The 23,510-nt window shown below is 40.1% G+C and overlaps 1 protein-coding gene across 10 annotated transcripts in view; it reads left to right on the top strand.

The window, feature by feature from the left end:
• The window catches only part of PDE1C (phosphodiesterase 1C), a 556,559-nt gene that overhangs the window by 284,411 nt on the left and 248,638 nt on the right, over positions 1-23,510 (top strand). For 9 of the 10 annotated variants that reach the window (XR_007772331.1, XM_050937959.1, XM_050937953.1 and 6 more), the window contains one exon: positions 3,591-3,617. The exons of the other annotated variant lie outside the window; for it this stretch is intronic. Coding sequence is in view for 7 of the 9 variants with exons in the window: in XM_050937953.1 (XP_050793910.1) it covers positions 3,591-3,617 (27 nt within the window). In the remaining 2 variants the exon portion in view is untranslated. The remainder of the gene's footprint in view (positions 1-3,590; positions 3,618-23,510) is intronic. 10 annotated transcript variants of the gene reach the window in all.

The following is a 23,510-nucleotide window of genomic DNA, read 5'->3' as shown; positions in this document are numbered from 1 at the left end:
ACAGCTTCGCGTGGGTAGGGGGGACTCCTCCCCTGCAGCTCCCAGCCACCGTGGGCATAGGGCCTCCCTCTGCAGCTTCCAGCTGCCATAGGAATAGGGGGAACCCCACAGCTCTCAGCCTCCACGGTTGTGGGGGAAACCATGGAGCCTCAGCAGCAAAAGTAACAGACAGGTCACAGCTTCCATTAATTGTTTTGCCCGTGACTTTCACTAAAAATAATTGTGACATAATCTTAGTCATGATGGCCTTCACTAGCCTTCCGTCATTCTGGTTACCTTTGTTTGTAGAAAGGGAGGTTCTTGTGAGTTTCCACTGAACAGCTATCTGTTACAAGGGTTACTCCAATCCCACAATTCGTACTCTGGATAGAATTCTGCAGCCTGCCTGCTAGTTAATGAGCTCATTCTCTGAGGCAGAAATGTAGCAGCCTGCCTGCCTAGTAACTTGTCAGTAACTTCTTGAGAATCGAAAAAACACTTAAATATTAGTATCATGTTACAAAATTGTTTTTAAATTAAAGAAAATAGCTTTTGTAAAAAAAACAACCCACATTTTGTTAATGTTGCTGTTGCTGGTTAATTGATCTCATTCCATGAGGCAGAAATGTAGCAGCCTGTCTGCATAGTAACATTATTAATGTTCCTATTGTTAGTTAGCTGTTCCTATTCTCAGTCAATTCCCCATGGAACATGAAACCTGTAAAAGTTTTAAGACCCCTACATTGCCAGAGTTATGTAAAGCATTATAAATGACAGTAAGGGAATCAGCTAGGAAGATCTATGTGCTTTCTCACTTTTTTCCTATGCCAAAGTGGCACAATGGGGTTAGAATACAACTCAGGATTTATTTTACTTACCCATTTAAAAAAAATGACTTTGAGGGCAAATAAAACATTTACCAAGCAGTCGATAAAATTTCAGGACAATTAGAACCAAACACTTCCCAAAGTGCCCAGCCAGGTCCAGGACAATGATTAGCAAAACTGTATAACTTTCATGTGTGAAAGTCTGAGCAATTTAGAATGACATTCTCCTTTTTTTTTCTTCCCCGTTTTGGTGTTCTATAATGTAATTTAAATGAAAATCTAGGATTATAACTGGAATGCAGGGTAGTAGTTACCAAGTGTTTGCAATTTAACTCTCATGTGTTAAGGAAATGCTGAATAGTTATTGTGACTTTTTTCTGTATTGTAGTTTAAATAACATACCAAAACAATTGAAACGAGTGTGAATATACTGTATTATTTTGACAAATAAAATTTGCAGAATTTTGCAGAATTTTAAATTTTTTTGGCACAGAATATCCCCAAGAGTAAATTTAATTTAGTTCCAACATTCTCCTTTCAAATCAGATTCCTCCTGTAATGAGATTAATTTGGTAGCCCCTCCCACCCTTCCCTACATGTAGGCGAACAAGACAACTGCAGAGGGAGCTGTTGTTCATTCCTGACCATTTCTGCTTGCTAACTCAAGGTAGTCTTTCAGTGTGTAAGCACATATGAATATTGATGATTCTAGTCAATAGTGGATTCTGGCAATGTTTTCAAAGGAGTCTAAAATCAGCCTCTAATTTATGACTTGTGCTACTGTGTGTCCTAACTACCTGCTCTTGGGTGGGAGACAAGTGCGAACAGGTAGATGTCTAAATGGTCTTATTTGTGATTGCATATTAGAGGCTGTTTTTGAAAACTTAGCTTTAAAGTGTCAATTCTTTCCCCTAGCAGCTTGGATGATCGGCAGCAACAGACTTTGTTTTTGTAACACTGGATAGAAATGCAGGCATACCATAAATTTATTGCTATATGGCTGCAGCTGTTGGTGGAACACAGTTTTTTTTTTCTTTTAAAGCACAGGCATGCATGTATTATTGATACTGAGCCTGTAAACAGCTGTTCCTTTAACTACATTGTTTTCAACCATACTATGCAAATTATATGTCTATAAACAAAATAAGTAACATGGTTTGCATATGTAAAGTGACTGTAATGGGAGTGCAGGTGTGGAAATTAAAACACCAATAAAGAATAATGCTCTTTGAAAATCAGACCACCTTCCCTTTCCTAACACTGTTGCCTATGATACTGCAAGGTTTTCTAGTGCAGTGGTTTTCAACCTCTTTTCATTTGTGAACCCTGAAAAAATGTCTAATGGATGTGCAGACTCCTTTGGAAATGTTAGACATAATCTGCGGACCCCCGGGGTCCGTGGACCATAGGTTGAAAACCACTGTTCTAGTGTAATATACTGATCTCAGATGAAAAGACTGCTTTGTGAATCTTTTTTAATGATAGAAATCTACAAGTGATTAGAAGAGTGAAATGTGAGTCAAATGCAAACAGCACCATAATGTAGGTCCATCTCTGAGATGAAATTAAAATTAGAGCTGGCTGGAAAACTTTGAAGGAACAGTTTTTGTTTGGAAAATGCAGTTGAAATCAAAATACTTTGTGAAATCATGTAATTTTCTCTAAATTTTGTCATGAAGTAAATAGGGGTGGTGAAGTTCTGATAGTGTTTAAAACAGGCTGTTTCAACATTTTCTGAACAAACTTTTAATTTTTTCCTTTTTAAATGACTTTTCATTTAGAATTTAAATTGTCTTAAAATAAATTAAATGTTTCAGCTGATCTGTAATGAATGCTTAAAAAAGTTTCTTTCACAGAAAATTTTGAAACTTTGGGTTTCTGTTCTGAATTGGAATTAAAACAAATTTTGGAATTTCAAAATCCTCCATGAAACAGAAATTCCATTCTCTGCCAGCTCTAATTAAATAGTGCTAGATAACGCCATGTGACATTGAGCTTTTCTCTTTGTATGTCATGGTTTTGTGAATGTCAGTAGTAGACAATAATCCGTTAAGTCTTGATGCTACTGTTTGTGAATGTTTTGTTGTTCTACTCTTGTGTGTGAGGATTCTAACAAATGAATTTTCATACAGGAAAGCCTTAACTAAATATTTTCAAACTTTTAAAACTAAATATCCAGAAGTTTAATTAGTCCAATAATTAAGTTTAATTAGCCCAGTTGCTCATTGTCTGAAAACATCTGAGTATGGGACAGAGATTGTTGTACCTAATTTGAACTATCTAAAGATAGTAGAGGGTTTACTATTTGGCAACCACGATACAGGGTCCATGCCTTCAATTAAAAATAAAATGGCATTACATTCCATGTGTTCATGCATTTTCTGATTTTTTTGTTTTGTAGTTTTAAATAATACCTTTTAACTTCATTATTCTGGACCTGTCTTGCGAAAAGCAGCAATATGAACGGGGGCATTCACACACACACGCCAGGCCTGCTTTCACTGAAGTTAATGGCAAAAAAACCAAACCACCATTGACATCAGTGTAAGCAGAACTGGGCCCTTATCTCTCATTGAAATCACAGCTGTATAAGATTTGTTTCAGCAGACCAACACTGGTAAGAAAAAGGGTTATTAGGTTTGGAGCTTCCGCATTGCAGAGATTACTGTGCCTTAGCTTCTGATACTTGAATGCTTCTGAACTGGCAGTACTGGTCCATTCTTTCTGCGGTTTTTTCAAAGGCATGGTCTCCTTATCTCACTTTTATTTATGTTTTTCCTGCAGGAGAAAATACAAGAAAACATCACAGAGGTAAGAGTAAGTCACAGAAGGCTCGGAAGGTGTTTGTAAATCGGCTGTCCCTTAAAGAAGTTGAAGAAAGAATTTACTTTCATGTATTGGTTTTTAATGTACCGGTATTTAACATATTGGTTTTGTTCATCATGGGAATCCATTTCACAGACAGTTGCCCTCTCTGAGGCACAATACTGTACTTATTACTCAAAACTCCCAGGGGTGTTAGTGGGAGTTTTGACTGAGTAAGCGCTGAAGGATTTGATTTGAGCCCTAACAAATTTTCTCTCAATCCTTTCTGCAAGATCTGCCAGTTCTTACTTTTATCAGTACACATGCAGTAATAAAAAATTTGATTTGTTGGCTTTTAGTCTTACTGATGACATGTGCCTTTGCAGGATACCAAAGGCAGATTGGGATCCCATTGATAAACAGACCCTATTACTGCCAAAAGATCTAGTTATCTTACTGTGTCCTTGCAGTCGGGAAGCCTAGTAGTGTTTTCTGATTCATTGCTCTCTGGGGAGCATTGTTTTTGTTTGCTTTCAGATTGTGTGCTTGGCAGTGGTGACTCTAGGTCAAAGTTTTAGAGTGGGACACTGCAATTTGCCCTAGTTGTATCAGATTATTATTTGGGGGCTTAATCCTGCAAAGTGCTGGGCACCTTCCATTCCCATTGACTTTAGTAGCAGGTGAGGGTACTTTGCACTGTGAAGGATTGAGCCCTGAAGGCATTCTGAATGTGCCCCTCAGTGCTGTGTTGTGGCTATTCCAGTGAGGTCCTACTGCTGCTGCTTTGGAGATCTCTGTATTGGACTGTGCAATTGTACCCTGCACACTGTGGGACACTGGAACAGCTGCCGTGCATGGATCTAGCTCTCCCAGATGATAAACAGCTTTCAATGTTGTAAAGAATTGGAATGAAGGTAAATGTATGTTTCTCACTGGGCTGGTGCCCCAATAGTAGAACCTGCGCTGTTTGTTTGTCTTCAGCTGAGCTGTATTTCTTGCATGTTTCATTTGCTGCTGGCTTGATCTGCTAGTTAATTATGTTGTTATGGATGTACCTGTAGCGAGAGGTGTTTGGCTGCTGTGAGATGATTTGTAGGGAGCAGAAAATAATTTCCTAGAAGCTGAACTATCACTATGTACATATTTTGTATTGCTTTCATTGACCTGAGTACACAATCTAATTTGTGTTTTCTATATATGTTACTATGACATCAGTGTGAGAGTGTGTCTTCAGGTGGTGGGGTTTTTTATATGAGGATGTACTTAAGCTACCATTGTAAGCATCAGAAGAGAGGTAAATTAGAATATAAGCTCATAGAAGTAAGCCCAATATCCATGTATTTATCAACTTAACTGAGAACTAAAATGTTCGAGAGATGTTTATGGCATATCTGGTTGTGTGTTTTTGGTTATCCGTATGCAGTTACTCCTGCTGCTCCCCAGTAATGAGAGTTAAGTTTTATGTCATTTGGGATTTTTGTTCAATTACTGATTTATCTCTGTGTGCGTGGTGTGTGTAGTTTGTGTCTTGTGCTGGTATCAGTGTCTGTTGGCTGGTGAAATCCATGCTTTCCACAACAGGATATATATGCTTTTTGGCCTTGTGTTATGAGACAATTGGTACTGGCCCCAGGGAGGTAAGAAGTCATTGCAGGAGCCTGTGCACAGCTATTACTTAACATCCAGTAATGATAACTCTTCTTAGCAAGTGATGGCTGTCAGCCAGAATACTATGGACTGCAGCAAGTTATTCTTTGTGCCTGGAAACCAGGCTCTGCCTGCCTGTAGGGCAAAATGGCTGGCTTTGAACTTCAGTCTTGGCTTTGCAAGGTATGTATGACCGTCTGAGGTGGAAGTTTAATGTTCTCAAGTACTCCCAGGAAAGGATGCTGCAGGATGGAAATACAATTAGCGCCCCAAAGTGGCACCTATCTTTTGAATGGGGGTTTCCAAAAATATGGAAATGATTTATTCCAGTCTTCAGCCTTGGTTTCCTTCCTCTATTCATTAATCATGTCTTTTTCTTTTTCTTTCTTTCTTTCACACAAAAGAATCTGTGATTTCAAATGTCACCAAACCCAGAAGGGCGACAGCTGTAATGGTCTTCTGTTTGTTTTTGCATCTAGTTTCACATGCTTATCTATTGGTGGTAGTATTGTTAATTATTAATTATTTATATAGTGATGTATATAGATCATTGGCAGCAGTTAAAATATTGGAAGGAAATATCCATGCTTTCAGCATCTTACAGTCTTAAGGACTGATTTATATTGAGGCCAGCTGTATCCTATGAACAGAACAGAAAGTCACTTCATGGAGCAAAATATTGGAGTAATTTCTGTTTTGCCCAGGGCAGCCAGATCCTTACAGTCTATCTTGGCTGATGTGAGACATTGTGGCAGTCTTAGTGTATGCCATTACATATTAGATTTTGTTCTCTTGTATCTTTATATATGATGGATTCAAGTAATATTTGCAGCTGATTGGGAATTTTTGATGAGATGTGTTTTCATCAGAAAATGCTGATTTGCTGAAATCTCTCTCTAGATTTTTGCAAAAAAATTTGAAAGGCCTCAGTTCCATCCTGATGCTGAATGAAACCAAATGCCAAAACTTTGACATTTTTCACCAAATGGAATTATTTTTTTCCAGGCAGTCCCAGTAATATTACAGTATGAAAAATTTGCAAGTGTTGTTAAATTGTTGTATGCACAGCTAACCCTCAAGACTGAAACTGTTGTGCATCTGTTCACCCTAATATACTGTATTTTGTACACAGACTACTCTGATTTGCAATTCGTACAAAGTTTTAAGCACTGCCAATAAATTGTTTATTCACTGGCCAAGGATGCTTGAGAAGTTCAATCCAGGCAAAAGAAACATGTCCTTACAAATAAAGGATTGTAATCATCATGATTTTTATTGGTTTTGGATTTTGTGATATACCTTATGGTTTTATTAAAAAAACAATGCAAAAGATTCTCCTGCAAGTGAAATCTGCTCAATTACCTTAATGACATTTTCATGTCTTGTTCAATGCCATATTCACCATACAATAAGCAACAGCTTGAATTGGTCTTTTGCATGATTATTTTTTCAAATGTAGATAATCATTTACAATACTATCATGGTCTGTCTACCTGGGTATTTGTATGGCCTCATCACTATATTATCTGAGCCATACTAAAATTGTAATTATGACAAATATAGACCCTTGCAATAATTGCAGTAACTCAAATGCTTTAAAAACTACTGTAGATTGATATAATTTTCTTCATAAACTTGGATGTTCCACAGATATCTAAGCAATTCTAAATTCAGTAGTCTCAAATTAGTTCCTGAATTAGTGAGCTGTGATGCAAATTAGTCACCGCAGGACTAGAGACACTTGTCATTTTAATCAGCATGTAGGGCATCTGTCATCTTCTCATCTAGTTAATCTTGGGTTAGTGAAGACTAGATATATATTTTGATCATTACCTAAGAGATTTTACAGGGTAGATAAATAACTAGCACAGAAGCAGAAACTTTCTGGGACTGTCAGATCCCAAGCTGTTTTCATTTTTCGTGTGGCAGGACTGTTCTATTCTGTTATTGAGACTGAATTACACTCATATCACTCAATTGTATGAAGCCTGATCTTGTGAAGTGCTCATTACCTCCTTAGAGCTGCTTAGCGCTCTCAATTGCTATAGAAGTTGATGGGTATTTAGGGCACCCAGCACCTTTCAGGAAGCACTAAGCTGGTATCTGCCTGATTGGATTTATCATCTGTGTAGGTAAAATTCACCCCTATAGAGTGGACCCACCATGAGGGTTGTGCATTACTTAAGCTCTGAAAATGAGACTTAAGTAATGCATAGTCCTTGTATTGGCTGTGTGCATAGGGTACATATTTCTGTAGTTTGTCCACAAGAATAATGCAAACATGGTTTGGCCCATTAGAATATTTGCATTGCTATTTTGATTGTTGTATATTGTCTAATTGCCTAATTTGGCTTTCTGCATGCAGGATTGAGATGCAGATGCCACTCTTCACAGTGAACTCATTCTAAACCAGGGGCTCTCAAACTCGAGGGAGGGACCCCTCAGGGGGTCTCAACGTTACTACATGGGGGGTTGCAAGCTCTCAGCCTCCACCCCAAACCCCACTTTGCATCCAGCATTTTTAATGGTTTTAAATGTATAAAAATGTGTTTTTCATTTATGGGGGGGTGGGGGGTGGCACTTAGAGGCTAGCTATGTGAAAGGGGTCACCAGTACAAAAGTTTGAGAACCACTGTTCTAAATAACTGAATAGTAGCAAAACTCATGACATTTTGTCCATCAGTTTGTTTTTAAAATAGCTTCTAGTACTGCACATAAGATACAACATAAGACAGAAAATGTTACTAAGCTATATAAAAATGTGGCTGTGAGGTGAAAAAAAAGCTTTGTAATAGGACCATGCAAAAACATTAAAGAGATACTATCAACTTGGTTACAAAAGTAGTGGTTTTTTTTAAACTTCAGGATTCTGATAGTGCCCGTTAAAGTGCCCCGAAAGTTAAAACACCCAAACAAAACCTTTAAAAAATTTTACAAGGATTTTTTTTCTATCCTCTTACTGATATTTAGAAGGGCTTCTTTGACAGGCATAAAACCTACAGTACAAATTATGCATTTACTTTTCCCTCTCTTCTCTAGGGAAATCTATGCTTTTTTAGTTTTGCTGCTGCAGTAACTGTTAAACAAACTCTCACAAACTCTGGAAATGAACATGTACGTGAACCACCCCTGTGGAAGTGTGTAAGAGTGGTGGTCTCATGCTAACACACGAGACAGGAAGTGAAACTGGCCATCAACATGTGGGGTTGAGATAGGTAATTTTATATTGTTGGGTGCCAAGTAATTTTGTTTAAAAAATATTTAGTTCTCAGAAACAAGAAATGGGTGAGCCATTTCTTACTAATTGTTTCCCTTATTGCCAATTCAGGGGCGTGATTCTCACTATTTTTATCACAGTTTTTCACATAACTTAGGGGATACTGTGATTAAGACTAAGAAAAATAATCACAATTAATTAATGGCTATATTATTGTTAAAGGAATGAAAATAAAACATTAAACAAAATGACACAAATGATAAACTGGTTACTTCAGTTACAATCTCTTCTGTGCAACTCTTCTGTGGGGAGCTTCTAGCAGAGATTACACCTCAGAGAGTGGGCCTTGCCTTTTCTGGGGCACTTTTTCTCTTGGTAAACTGAGACCAAGGTCCTATTTCCAAAAATTGTCATGTATCCAATCTTCATATATCCTGATTCCTGACATAACTAAGAAGGTTTATAAATGGGCAAGATAATTTTGTTTTAGAACAGGTGAATCCTGTTGTTTATTATTAATAGCAGTCAGTTTATAGATGGGCAATGTAAGCAATCTTAACTAAATCCTATGTGACTGAAGAACATATTTAAATCAGTTACTTAGAAGAAGCCATTTAAGGAGCGGTCTTTAGACAGGCAAGTTAACCAATATTAAGAATATTAAATCTAGCTGTTTCTCTGATTAGTCCCTGTCCCCTCTTTAGAATACATGCTCTAACCACCTGGTGATTAACAAGAGAAAGTTAATATTTTAAGTTACAATTGCATTTCAGTATTCCAGTAAAATCATTACAAGTTTTTAAATCTAATTTCCTGACACCAATCCATAATAACGTCTTGTGGAGGTTCCTCAGATAGTGACACCAATTGAGATTTTTCCTGAGGGTTGGGAGAGGGAAATTTCGGTCCCTGTCCCATCCCTCATCCACCCTGGCAGGGACCCCATTCTGGTCCCTACTCCTCTCCCCTTGGTCACCCTTGGTGGGGGAATTTCCCCTCTCTGATACTCACAGTGCAAGAACTGCTGCTGCTGGGAGTTATAACACCATTTGGCCAGCTGGCTGGAAGAGAAGCGGAGCCAAATTTGACCCTATGCTCCAGGTAGCAATTCACTCACTGAAATGTGGCCTGGCTGCCCCTCCATCTACATGCCATTTTTCCTTCCTATTTCCATGAAATTGGGAAAAACATACCTCTTTCAGGCTTGTTTAAATTTAAGATGGTTACTGTTATTCATTCACTGCCTCCATGAGTTTGGGAGATAATATCATCCACCTTGTCTCTCTAATATCCTGGAACTGATACGGCTCCAACTGTATTGCCTGAGTACTGCTAATTCTCCATTAATATAAATATTCTATACTTTAATGGCCTCTTACATTAGTAATTTGTCTAGCAAGGTCATTCAAGTCCAAGTTGGTACATAAAGCATTTAGCCATTTAAATAGCAATGATATTAGGAGCTTGGCATTTTGTTAAAATATTTGCAAGGATGCATTTCACAAAGGTTTGCCATTTCCATGTCTAAGAAATAAACAAAAGGTTTAAAACATTTCCAGTTACTCATGTTTTTCCTGGAGCTTTAAACACACAAGTAGAAAAGAAAAGGGAGTTAGTATAGGCCTACTTTACTCCTAGATTTATTGCTCTGCTTATGCAACCCTACATTCCTTTCCACAATCAGGTCTTTTCCTAGAACATGAATATTTTACATGGTTTCTCTTCTTGAGATAAGGATTACATTTGTACCAACTGGTATCTGATACAAAGGGAAATGTCCTGGTCTAGATAAAACACTCTTGGGGTTCTCTCATTACCCAACTTTCTTGGCGTTACAATCTGTTTTGCTATTAAATATTTGGAACAAAGCACAAATTTCAATAACCAATACTTCTTTTAAATGTAGCACAAAATAAACTAATACGAAGTTAAAGCAAAGTTTAAAATGCAGTTTTTCTGACTTGGTATAGCACTCTTAGGGGTAAGAAATTTGGTTTTATAGCTAAGGAGAGGTTGGTTAACTTCCTGACACTTGCTTGTGCTTGAGTAGGGTGACCAGATGTCCTGATTTTATAGGGACAGTCCTGATTTTCTGGGGCTTTGTCTTATATAGTCGCCTATTACCCTCCACCTCCGTCCTGATTTTTCACACTTCCTGTCTGGTCACCCTAGCTTGGGAGATAGAAGCAGAAGCCTCCTGCAATTTCTTTAACCAACCTGAACATTTTACAACACAACTTGTTAAACATAAATGGTATTGTTCTATTTTCAAGTACCCTGACTATAACATACTTGTGGCAAATCTTAATATTCAGTAAAGGCACAAACAAGTTTGTAATTACCTAATATTAAAAAGATATTAGTTGTAATAATTTTATGAATGTCATTTTTGCATCACTATCGAGATCTGTCCACTATACAAAGTCAAATGTCAAAAAACAACAACAACAAACAAACAACAAAAAACTGAATGATTTTCTTTCTCTCTAATACTTTTTAGTTGTAATCTTCAGCGTTACTTGTAGTAATAAATTTTTAGATGGATATATGCTATTCAAGTGGATGGTGTCCTAAGGAAGCATGCAAATATTTAGTTCTTTAAGTGCCTAATTTTGGGTAATTGCTTACTTATGTGCCTGTTGAGGTTTTGGTATAGTATAATGTTCCTTGAATAAATCTTTTCCCTTAATACTTTTAGGATATGACATTGTTACCATGTGTGCTGTTGCCCTGGGAAGATACATGGAGTTAATTCTGATCTCTATTCAAGTTAAGCAGTGGAAAAAATGTACTTAAGGAAGCTGATTATTTAAAGGGTGGAACAGACAGTTATAAGTGGCAACAGTTGTCAGTAATGCGCTTTAAAAATATCAGCATGGCATTGAATAAGTCTTGGCATCCGGCATTTTGTTTCATTTGACTATGTACTTAGTCCAATATCATTTAGTTCTGACATTATTTAATTTTTATAGCTTATCTACTGACCTTGCAAAGTTATCTTAATTACAAATTTTGAAAAAATCCCTAATTCCTTAAGCTTTGCAAGTAATTATAATGTTGCTCAGCACAAATTAAGTAATTTTAAAAATATATGTTTAATAAGCTGACAAAATTCCAGCAACATATATGATGCTTCCATGATACATTAGAGGATTACAGTTTAATAACTAACAGAAAAAGCATTTATCCTTTTGAGAACCTGATCTTGCAAGGTGCTGATCATCCTCAACTCCCACTGGCTTCAACAGGAGTTCAGAGAACTCAGTACCTCACAGGATCAGGCCCTAAAGCTAATAACATCTGGCTAGTGAGGCTGCAGAGCAGGTTATTCATAGTGGCAGTTCATAGTCCTTTATAATGGCAATGGATAATGAATGGGGCATAGAAAGAGTAAGAATGACTCTACAGCAGGGGTCAGCAACCTTTTAGCAATGGTGTGTCGAGCCTTCATTTATTCACTCTAATTTAAGCTTTCGCGTGCCAGTAATACATTTGAACATTTTTAGAAGGTCTCTCTCTCTAAGTCTGTAATATATAACTAAACTATTGTTGTATGTAAAGCAAATACATTTTTTAAAATGTTTAAGAAGCATTATTTAAAATTAAATTAAAATGCAGAGCCCTCCGGACCCGTGGTCAGGGCCCAGGCAGTGTGAGTGCCACTGAAAATCAGCTCGTGTGCCACCTTCGGCACCTGTGCCATAGGTTGCCTACCCCTGCTGTACAGCCTGTTGGTTAGGACACTCACCTAATATGGGTTGTGGGAGACCAAGTTCACATCCTTGTCCAATGACTAGTTAGAAAATTGGAACGGCTTCAACATGAGAGATTCTCCCTCTCTTCAACGATTAGCCAGACAGTCGGCTGTAGCGATCATTCACCATGTGGTCTGTTCCTGCGCAACTGCAAAGGCTTGACGGCCTGAGAGTCCAACATTGGAACATACTTGATGAACCCATATAATAGGGGGTCTGCCTCTGGGCTACCTCCACCCCTCAGTTGGTAGAATTTTATCCTGGAAGTTACAAGCTACCTGGAGAACAGCAGTCGCTGGGATGTCTTGTGGCATCCTTGTGACATATCTGAGAAGTGTAAGGCATCACCTGCAGACAGTGGCCCTAGTAGTCTGTAGACCCAAGCGACCATAAACATCTGCATTACAGCTGAAGTCATTCCACTTTATGGCCATATACAATGTTGATATTTTGTGTGGAAAACCTCCAGCTTTGTCCAGTCTGAGCAGCATAGTGTCCATGTTTCGCAGCCGTACAACAATATGGGAAGGATACAGCTTGAATAAATCCTGAACTTGGTTGTCATATTAAGATGATGTTGATTCCATATCTGTTGTAAATGGCCCATGGCAGATGCTGCTATGCCAATCTGATGGAGAACTTCCGTTTGAGAATTGGAGGAGCTGGTAAGCAGACGCGGCAGGTTTGTATAATTTTTGGTGGTGCCCAGAACGGATCCAAGTCTCTCCCCCCACCACACCTGCTTTGTAAGCTGATATATATATTTTTTAATAATGTAAAATTGGACTGGAAACAGTAAGTGTTTAACAGTTTCCCTATATTGCACAATATCACTATCGTAAGAAAAAATTATTTAACTCAGAATATCAATTTTATTAATACTCTTTTGAATATGGAAGCAGCCAAACACTCTTGGATCAATAACTCTCAAAAGCAAAAAGCTCTAATTCGCTATTGTACTCCAACCATGTAAATCTTGATAGCCAAGTTTGATGAAAACTCCTTTTCTTATCTTTTAGATTTGCCACATCTTTCTTTTGTATAACATCAGTTTGCAAGCTGGGTTTCAAACTCAGGCCATCACTTGCAGAATTACCCTTTTGTTCTTTTTCTCTGGGTAACTTGATTAAGAATTTATCCATTGATTATTATTACACAAAATTAATGAGGTGGGGATGAGGGGTTTGGAGTGTGGCAGGGGCCTTAGGGTAGGGGAAAGGGTTGAGGTATGGGAGCGAGGGCTGCAGGGTGGGGCTAGGGATGAGAGGTTCATGGTGCAGGAGGGGGCTGGGGCAGAGGGTTGGGGGGGTGAAGGCTTTGGCTAGGGGTGAGGGCTCTGAGGTGGGGCTAGGGATGAGGAGTTTGGGGTGTGGGAGGGGCTTGGGCAAAGGGTTGGTGTGTGGGGGTGATGGCTGTGGGGTGGGGCCGGGGATGAGGGATTCATGGTATGGGAGAGGGCTCAGGGCTGGGGCAGAGGGTTAAGGTGCAGGGGGATGAGGGCTCTGGCTGGGGGTGCGGGCTCTGGGGTGGGGCTGGGGATGAGGGGTAAGACATTCCTTTCCTCTCCCAGGCTGGAGAGCAGGCAGAAGTGGATTATTGACATGGTTGTGCAGAGCATTACTACTGGGGATGTATGCTGATTTAACTGGATTTGTTGTTTTAACTATTATACAAATATTTCAGCCTAGTAACCAAGATGAAAGGAATCTAAAAGGATAAATCTTCATTAATGTGCGCAGGGAAGTAAATGCGAAACTCTGTTATTGGGGACATGGCCAGCCTGAAAGCCATATATTGTAAACAAGTATTTCTTTACCTATTTATGACTCTCTCACAGTCTGCGTATCACTTATCTTTGACAATGAAAATAAGGTGCTTCCAAGTTTTCAGTGCTGTAATGTTTGGGTTGCGAACACTTGATGGAAATTTGTACTTGCTATAAAACCAATGTTTTCAATGGAATTTAAAAGAATATTGGGGAATATTTTTCTGTGGGTCTTAAGGGTTTGTTTTTATAAAACTAATTTTTAGTTGTCGCCTTACTAAGGACTTGTCTACACTGGGGTTTCACACTGAGATAAACTGTGCCAGCATGAGTCACGGTTAACTGGGCATGGATTGTCTGCACTAGGGGCTTGCAGAAATTCGGCTATGTTGGTGTAAAATAACCCTGTGCATACAAGGCCTACAGGTCAGACAGTCTAGCACCCACAGCAATGCACCCCTAAGAACTACTTATAAAGAACAAAGGAAAGAAATGCCAACTCCTAAGCAAAGAATTGAGCTAGGGATTTTATTAATACTCTTTTGAATATGGGTTGTCTGCACTAGGGGCTTGCAGAAATTCGGCTATGTTGGTGTAAAATAGGGTTCACGGTGCAAGAGGGAGCTCAGGACTGGGGTTGAATAAAATGCAGCCTTAAGATCAACATACGCTACGTGCAGGGCTTCCTGAACTCATGATGTATCTCTAACAACAAGTGAAAGGCCAAAATGGCATCTAATGTGGACTTGTTCCTCATAAAGTCTAAGTGCTGGGGATGACTCTTCTGATGTAGCAAAGGCTTCAGGCATACCAGCAAAACACGTGCAAATACCTTCCCTGGAACGGAGAGCAAGGTGATTGGCATGTAGCTCTTACATTCACTGCATGGCCCCTTGCCCTTAGAGAGTAAGATCACAATACCGTCTTTCCCAGCTGTTGGCTGGGTTCCAGTTCCCCACACCAGACGAAAGATGGCCAGAAGTGATTCTGCTACAGGATCAATAGCGCATTTTAGCAGCCCTGAGGGGATGCCATCAGCACCGGCCGTGTGTCTGTTTTTCAGTTAAGAAGTGGCACATTTCACTTCATCCAATGTTGGTGCATCAGTACAAATGTCTGGATCCAGTACTGCAGTGGCTGCCAGATCATCCAGCTCTCAACAAGTGGCAGCTGGAGGATGGTTCAGGGCACTGTGATAATGTTCTACCCAGCGTGAGAGAACGTCATCATCCTATTTACATGGATGGCTTTGGCTGTCGTTCAGGATGCCATTTGTAGGGACTACCTCTTGACCGCTGAGGTTGTGAATAGCGTGGAATGCTGACTTCAAGTCTCCTGTGGCTAAGCCAAATTTGATATCATCCGCCATTTGGTTATAATATGCCTCACGATCGCAGAATGTAAAGGTGTTAAATTTTTGCTTCAACTGATTACCAGTGCGCTTATCACTATGCTGGCAGGCTGCGGCCTTCAATTTCATTATCTGGAAGGCCTCTTATGATAGTCATGGATGGCGTGCTGGATGCCTATAGCCAATCATTTGCTCAGCAGATTGGTTGAGGGAGAAGAGAACAGGGACCAGGCAAACTCCATATCACCTGGCAGATTAGCTAGAGCTGAGACTCTGTTGCTGATGTCAATACAAAACCTGTTGTCTATACCTGGCACATGGAGTGCGTCGATGTCAAACTTCTTCATCATCTCAGAAGACTTAGCTGCCTGTTGGAACATCAGTGCCATACAGGTGACCACTAGATGGTGATCTGTTCGCTGTGCATTCTGCCCCATGATATGAGTGACATGAGAGATTCCCAGACCAGAATATTCCATATCCAAGGCTACTCTTCTCCAGTGTGTAACATCCAAGTTCAAATCCCTTCTTCGTATTAGGCAGAGGGGGGAAACTGAACCCAGGCTTCCCGTATCCCCGATGAGTGCTCTAACTACTGAGCTGAAGATTATATAAGGGAGCTGCTTCTCTCCCTCCTCACCATGTTTTGTGAATCTAGTCCTCCTTTGTCTGCATCAAACATCTGAAATCTAAATAAAAAATTGCAAGTTGGGTCAAAATAAAACATTTTGTTTCAACGTTACTGAAACATTTTGATTTTTTTGGTCAAAGCTCTGGCAACCTCAGCATGACTTTGCAAATCATTTTAGGTTGTCCAAAAACTGCATTTACAGTGAATAAACTATTAGCTGAAAAATCTTCACCTAGCTCTAATGTAAAGTATTTTGAAAAATCAGGTTCTAGGTGCCACAATTTTGGCATCCAAAATTAGTGGGCACTTTTGATTGTAAACACTCTGCTCCTCAGTTCCCTATGTGTAAACCTGGGATAATACTACTGCCTCATCTCACACAGGTGTTAAGATAAGTTAATGTTTGTGAAGCACTCAAATGAGCACCATAGAAATGCCCAAGAAGAAACTAATAATTCTGTCTTCAGAGCAAAGTTGGAATGTTGGGCAGTAAATAAAGCCTGGGGCCACACGCTGAGGAGTGAGGAGGAAATTAAATATTGAATAGCTCCAGATTTAGTGAGTGCCATCCATCCTATGTACTGAATGAGGAAGGGTCCTGTTGAAAAGATATGGGGATAATGTAATTAAAGACTGTCTCATAAGTTACAATGCATATGCACAAGGAGGCTGAATTAAGGTTGCACAGGCAACTTCAATTATGGCATTTTCTACCTTTTGAGTGTTTGAGTTTGCAACCATAATAAGTGTCTTTTAATGTAGATTTTTGTAGTCTAGTAAGATAGCAGAGGCATTGAATAGTTCTGCACTGAGGAATTGTCTATCTAAGCTCTAGGTAAACAAAACTAAATTAAATTTGTCCTTCAGTTCTCTGAGGGGAAATTCTGGTGCACATAGCCTAGCTTAAGTATCAGAGAGGTAGTCGTGTTAGTCTGGATCTGTAAAAGCAGCAAAGAGTCCTGTGCCACAGGACTCTTTGCTAGCTTAAGTTACTTGCCTGAATTCTGGAGAATTCCACAGGGGGAAGGGTAGCGGAAATTTACTACTCAGGAAGAGCCATACTGTTAGGCCAAAGCAGCTTCCACTGCCCTAAAACACCTTAATCGATAGCGTGTCTGGAGGGTGGGGTGAGGTGGGAGTGGGAATGACTGAGGAAAATGCATAGCTTCAGATGTTCCAGGCTCCATGTTTGCTGGTGCTGGGGGTGCTGCTGCACCTCTTGGCTTGAAGTTGTTTCCATCATATACAAGGTTTACAGTTTGGTTCAATGGCTCTTAGCATCGCTGCTATACAAACCGTTCCAGCATCTCTGCCAGCTCCTTTATTCATACCTGTAGACCAAGGAGTGTCTGTGAAGTTGGTCTCTACATAGGCCATATGCACCTTTATGTACGGTGCCTGGAATCCTGCCCTACCTTCCCCTGCTAAGGTGGTGCAATCATTCCTTGATAAAATCACTGCTGATAAAGTCCAGCTGGTAGTAATCAGTGACAGCTGTCATAAAAAAAAAATTGAGAAATGGAAATCATCTCTGCAGAGCAATGGTACCTGTTCTCTGAATATAGGGCAAATGGAGAAAGACAATAGTCTTTTAGAATACTCTGAACTTCCCAAATGTGATTAAACAGTAATCAGCTTCCCTCATTCTTACATTTATTCCTATTTTCTCTTTAAAACCCCCCTATCATTTTAATTTCGACATATTTTTTTCTGCTTGGTATTATACAGTTCTGAGTACTTGTGAATCGGTAAAATACAAGATCCTAAGACTTAACAAATATTACAAAATGTTGAATGATCATAAGTATTGTCCAGTGTCACTTAAAAATATTTTTCTGTGATGGTGGGGAACTTTATTCTAACAATGAGATATATTACACACAAATGAACTTCAATAGATTCCTCAAATGTATAAAATTAGCATAAGTCAGCTCTGACTCTGGTGATGGGCATCAGTATAAAGCCTTACGATAGATACACCTCTATCCCGCTATAATGTGACCTGCTATAACACAGGTTCACATATAGCGTGGTAGCAGCTGGGCTCCGGTGGTGCTTTAAAGGGTCCGGGGCTCCGGCTGCTGCTGGGAGCCCCGGGTCCTTTAAATCACTGCCGGAGCCCTGCCGCCGCTACCCTGGGGTGGCGGCAGTGGGGCTTGGGCAGCGCTTTAAAGGGTCTGGGGCTCCGGCTGCAGCGGGGAGCCCCAGGCCCTTTAAATCACTGCCGGAGCCCTGCTGCCGCTACCCCGGGGCTGCAGCAGCGGGGCTCCACCTGCAATTTAAAGTGCCTGGGCTCCCTGCAGTGGGCGGAGTCTGGAGGTCTTCAGATCACTGCCGGAGCCCTGCTGCTGCTACCCCAGGCTGCGGAAGCGGGGCTTGCCAGCGATTTAAAGGGCCCAGGGCTCCGGCTGCTGTAGCGAGCCCCGGGCCCTTTAAATCACTGCTGGAGCCCTGCTGCTGCTACCTCAGGGCTGCAGTAGCGGGGCGCCGCTGGCGATTTAAAGGGCCTGAGGCTCCCCACAGCCAGGCTCTTTAAATCACCACTGCAGCCCTGCCACTGCTATCACAATATAATGGTGTTATGGTAAAAACCCCCACTTTGAACCTTAGCGTCCAAAAGATGGTGTACCAGCATGAATTCCTCTAAGCTCAATTACCAGCTTAGTACTTGTAGCGCTGCCACCAACCGGGAATTTCAGTGCCTGGTACACTCTGGTCCCCCCAAAACCTTGCCCGGGGACCCCCAAGACCCAGACCCTCTGGATCTTAACACAAGGAAAGTAAACCCTTTCTCCCACTGTTGCCTCTCCCAGGCTTCCCCTCCCTGGGTTACCTTGGAAGATCACTGTAATTCAAACTCCTTGAATCTTAAAATGGAGAGGAAAATCCACCTTCCCTCCTCCTTCTTTTTCCCCCTCCCAGACTTTCCCTGAGAGAGAAAGTAATCCTAACACAGAGAGAAAATTAACCTTTCTCTCCCCCTTCCCTCCTTTCTCCCCACCAATTCCCTGGTGGATCCAGACCCAGTCCCCTGGGGTCTCACCAGAAAAAGAAACAACAATCAGGTTCTTAAACAAGAAAAACTTTTAATTAAAGAAAGTAAAAATTATTTTTGTAAATTTAAGATGGAATATGTTACAGGGTCTTTCAGCTGTAGACACTGGGAATACCCTTCCAGCCTAAATATTGAAGTACAAATTAAAATCCTTTTAGCAAAATACACATTTGAACTCCTCCCAGCCAAATACACATTTGCAAATAAAGAAAACAAACATAAGCCTAACTTGCCGTATCACCTAGTACTTACTATTTTGAATCTATAAGAACCTGTATCAGGGAGATTGGAGAGAAACCTGGTTGCATGTCTGGTCACTCTCAGAACCCAGAGAGAACAACCACCAAACACTAACAGCACACACACAAACTTCCCTCCCTCAAGATTTGCAAGTATCCTGTCCCCTGATTGGTCCTCTGGTCAGGTGACAGCCAGGCTCACTGATCTTGTTAACCCTTTACAGGCAAAAGAGATATGAAGTACTTCTGTTCCATTAATTCTTAACTATCTGTTTATGACAAATGGCATTTCACATATATCACAGTAGGGATTTTTGGCTCCCCACGACTGCGTTATGTCAGGGTAGAGGTGTAGTTGTAAAATGGAACAAAGCAGTATTGAGCTTTTTCTCTGTTTATGTGTAGGTGAAGTTCACCTTTGTGCAGAGGGCCACAGAGGTGCTGGAACAATTTTTATAGTGGAGGTGCTGAAAGCAGAAAGCATGTGTTTGGTGGTTGTTACTACTTCAAGGTGGGGTGCTACTGCATCCCTGGCATCCATAGTTCCGGCATCTCTGGAGGGCCAGGGTGAACCTATGTACCATTTCAGTGGAACTTACAAGGTGAAATATGCTTTGTATTGGTCGTCTACCCGGGACAGAATTTCACCCCTGGTGTTGCCATGATTCTAAACACAAACTAGACCAGGGATCAGCAACCTTTGGCCCACACCAATTTCCGCAGCCCTCATTGGCCTGAAACGGCCAGTGGGAGCTGCAATCGGCCTAACCTGCGGACGCTGCAAGTAAACAAACCGTCTCAGCCCACCAGCGGATTTCCCTGATGAGACGCATGCCAAAGGTTGCTGATCCCTGAACTAGACGCTTAAATTTCAAAGCTTCTGCACTGCAGTTTCAAAAGTTTGGGTCAAATTCTGGCCAGCACCTGGAAACGTGTAATAACCTCCTCCCCAAATGGATGCATTTGATGCTGTGAATCATAGAAGCTGGAAAAGAGACAGTTCATAAGTTATTTCTGTTCTATGTCCCAGATTCACAGAACCTGATTCTCCTCTGGCTGAGATGAAATTAAAATCAGGCTTAAGCTTTTGTGATTTGTATAATAATACACATGAATAAAAATATTCTATTCAGTATTTAATCATTAAACTGTTCTTATGATAAGAGAACTTCAGAAATTAATTAGAGGGTCAGTAAAACAAACTTCTAGAAGTATGGATGATTCTCTAAAACTCCTGAGTCTGCCAAGCTGGGCTGGAGAAATCTGTGCGGGAAAAAGGCAGGGAGGGGGGGAAGCAGTCTCATGAGGCTCCCAATACTGTATGCTTCTGTCTTCATTGTTGAATTGTTGTCTAGAGGTCATTGGAAAGAGGCAATTGGAGAGTTGATTTTCACCACTTATAGACGATGGTCACTGACACTCTATAAATAGCTGAGTTAGATTAGATGAAGAATAGCCTTTGTTTGTGGTATTTTGGCACTTCTGCTTCTGCCAGCTGGAGCCAGGAAATTGGATGTGTGAAAATGGAAAGCAATGGGGAGAAAAGTAAACTGAATCTTATTATACCTTGAAATAGATTCAGATAGGCTTCTTTCTGAGCTTTGGGATAGAGTTCTGGTTGACATTTATTTTATCTGACTGGTTTGCCCTATTCTTGGATTGTGCAGTTTTCCTCCTTTACACATGTTGAACATATCCCTGCATTAGGTAGAATTTATATTAAGCATTCCACTGTCATTTTAGTGTTTTGAGACTTGGATTATTAGGAGTGTCTGTGTGAGAGAGAGTATCTCTCATAGTATTTAATGTATACATAATTTCTATGAGAAGGGTAATGAAAACATGATAAAGAGATCAGTTAAAAATGTTCTAAACTTTCCATTATGACCTTGTGATTCTTCAGAGATAAATTTCCTATTATACAAGTCTCAGAAATAGTTTTGTTAGATGCAAAGCCATCAAAATCTATTTGATAAAAATGAGGTAAAATTTGTTGTCGCAATTTCCAGGAAGAAAAATGCCAAGAACTGAGCAGGTGCAGACAATAACCTACTCCTTATCACTCCTTAGAGCTGTCTTCCCTGTCACGTACAATGTACATTAATAAGTGGAGTCAGCTTCCACACCGGGTACCCATGTAAGTGTTCTGTGGTGAAATAGATGGCTCAGTCTCCGGTGCTGGATAATAACTGCCTGGGACCACAATTCAACAGCCTTATTTCTTATGGCACCTGGTACAAATATTAGCAAAGGTCGAGGCTTGGTAAAGATCATTTTGCTTCTAAGGTTTACTTTTCTTTATAGTGTATTTTCTTTATATACTGGTACTGTTTGTAATATATCTGCACTGGTCTCTGAAACACAGTGTTGTTCAGAAAACCAATAAAAACATAACATTGTAGTGATATTATTTCTTTCTCAATTTATAGCTCCAAAATCTCCCCTCACCCAAGCATTGTTTCCTATTCCTTTCACATCAGCGGGTCCCTCCCCGCTCCCCTTTGCTTCCTGTCTTGCAGGGTGAATCTCAACTGGTCTTTCCTTATTTTACTCCACAAGGAAGACGAACTCTAGTCTTTACTCCTTGAGCCATCCTCTCCTCCCACCGTCTCCCACCCAGTCTGCTGAAAGAAAAAAGGCAGCAAAAAATAAATGGGAAACTATAGGTTCTGGGATCTCAATAAGCAAACTCACTTCTTTTATGTAATGTCACCATGCATTGTTCTTTGAGCATTGTGCTTGCTATGGGGCATAAAATGAAGAAGAGAGACAACAAAAATAACTTGAGATGGATTTTACGGAATGATAAATTAGATCTGATTCTTAAGCCAATAATCACATGAGCTCTGGACCATCTTCTGGTATACCATTGACCTAACCATTTAGCATTTGTAATGTATGAGCTGTAGAAAGTTCTAGGCAAGTTTCGCAGCACTAGGTAATTACAAAAAATTGGTCATTAAAGTTATCCTAAAACGCAACAATTCTGTGACTAATTCAAAACCCCAATGTCTTTGCTTTGTCTCAAATTTTATTTGAATTGGTAATGAGTTGTTTTAATCCCTCTCTAGTTCAGCGGTCAAGTTGAAGGACAGAATGCTTTTGGGGGAGGAGGAGAGAGAGAAAGGGAAAACAAGTTAGTATTTGACATTATTCATGGGGCTAATTGGTCAATGAACTTTCACTTCTGGAAGTTTCTTTTTAAATGGAGGAAATAAATATAACCCTTCTTAAGTTCCTAGCTTTCAAAATGTGTCTCACTTTCAACTTGTGCCCCTCTGGCATGTGCTAGAGGGGGCTCTCAAGTGACCCTGGAAAGAAAGGGTGGGGTGATTTCACTGTCTCTGAGCTCACTCCTTCTTGGGGCAAATTATCCCTCAGGGCACATAAAAATATTTGTGACAAGCACATATTACACTTTTGAGACAAGGTAGATTAGAGCAAATGGCAGGTTTTTGTTAAACAACGTCCTGGAGATGTGAAGAAACTCTCCCCTTTCCCCCACTTCATAGAAGGTGTTCTTCCTCCTGTCTCATTTCAGTTTATGTAGACTGAACTCGGTGTTTGTAGTAGCAAAATTCATGGTGTAATGGCTATGAAAAAAGTAGAAACCTTTCCTGTAAAGAACATTTTATTTGCCCTGTAGGGCTGCTCTTTTCCTCAGTTATAATTAGGATATGGCACTTTACTTTAGATGGGGAGATAAATGAACAGATTCACCACTCCTTCATGCCTTCTATTGGTGAGCATCACACTCTTTGGGGCACATAACTTTCACATGTTAAGGAGGAAACGGTTGTGGAGTCCCTTGTTAAAATACTAGAGGCACTCAATTTGCTGCTACGGAGAGCATGCGAAGAAGGGATGTACTAGTAACTTTTTTGACAGATTGGCATCATAGTGCTGACTTCAAAAATGGAAAATAAATTTTAAGAAACAAAGAGGATTGGGCTTTGTTTGTGCATGCATTGGTTAAAAAAGCTGCCCAAGAATATATTTCATGTGTGTTATCCACTTTGTTTCTAGACCATAAATTCATTAAAATTACTCAGTGAATTGCAGCATGAAGAAGATTAAGGTGTAATTTGCTATATTTTATGGCGGGTGCCTCCCCTTTTCCTAATCCCATTCATCTACTAGTGAATCAGACGAGATAGGATCCTCATTATGGAATATCATATCATACATACTTGGCCAGTTTCTGAACTGATGTTTTATTCCTGGGTCTATTCTAGTCCA

The sequence above is a fragment of the Gopherus flavomarginatus genome, chromosome 2 (assembly GCF_025201925.1).
Source record: "Gopherus flavomarginatus isolate rGopFla2 chromosome 2, rGopFla2.mat.asm, whole genome shotgun sequence".
NCBI lineage: Eukaryota > Metazoa > Chordata > Testudines > Testudinidae > Gopherus > Gopherus flavomarginatus.
Note: the sequence above shows the minus strand (reverse complement) of the source record. Positions and strands in the feature narration are given on the sequence as shown.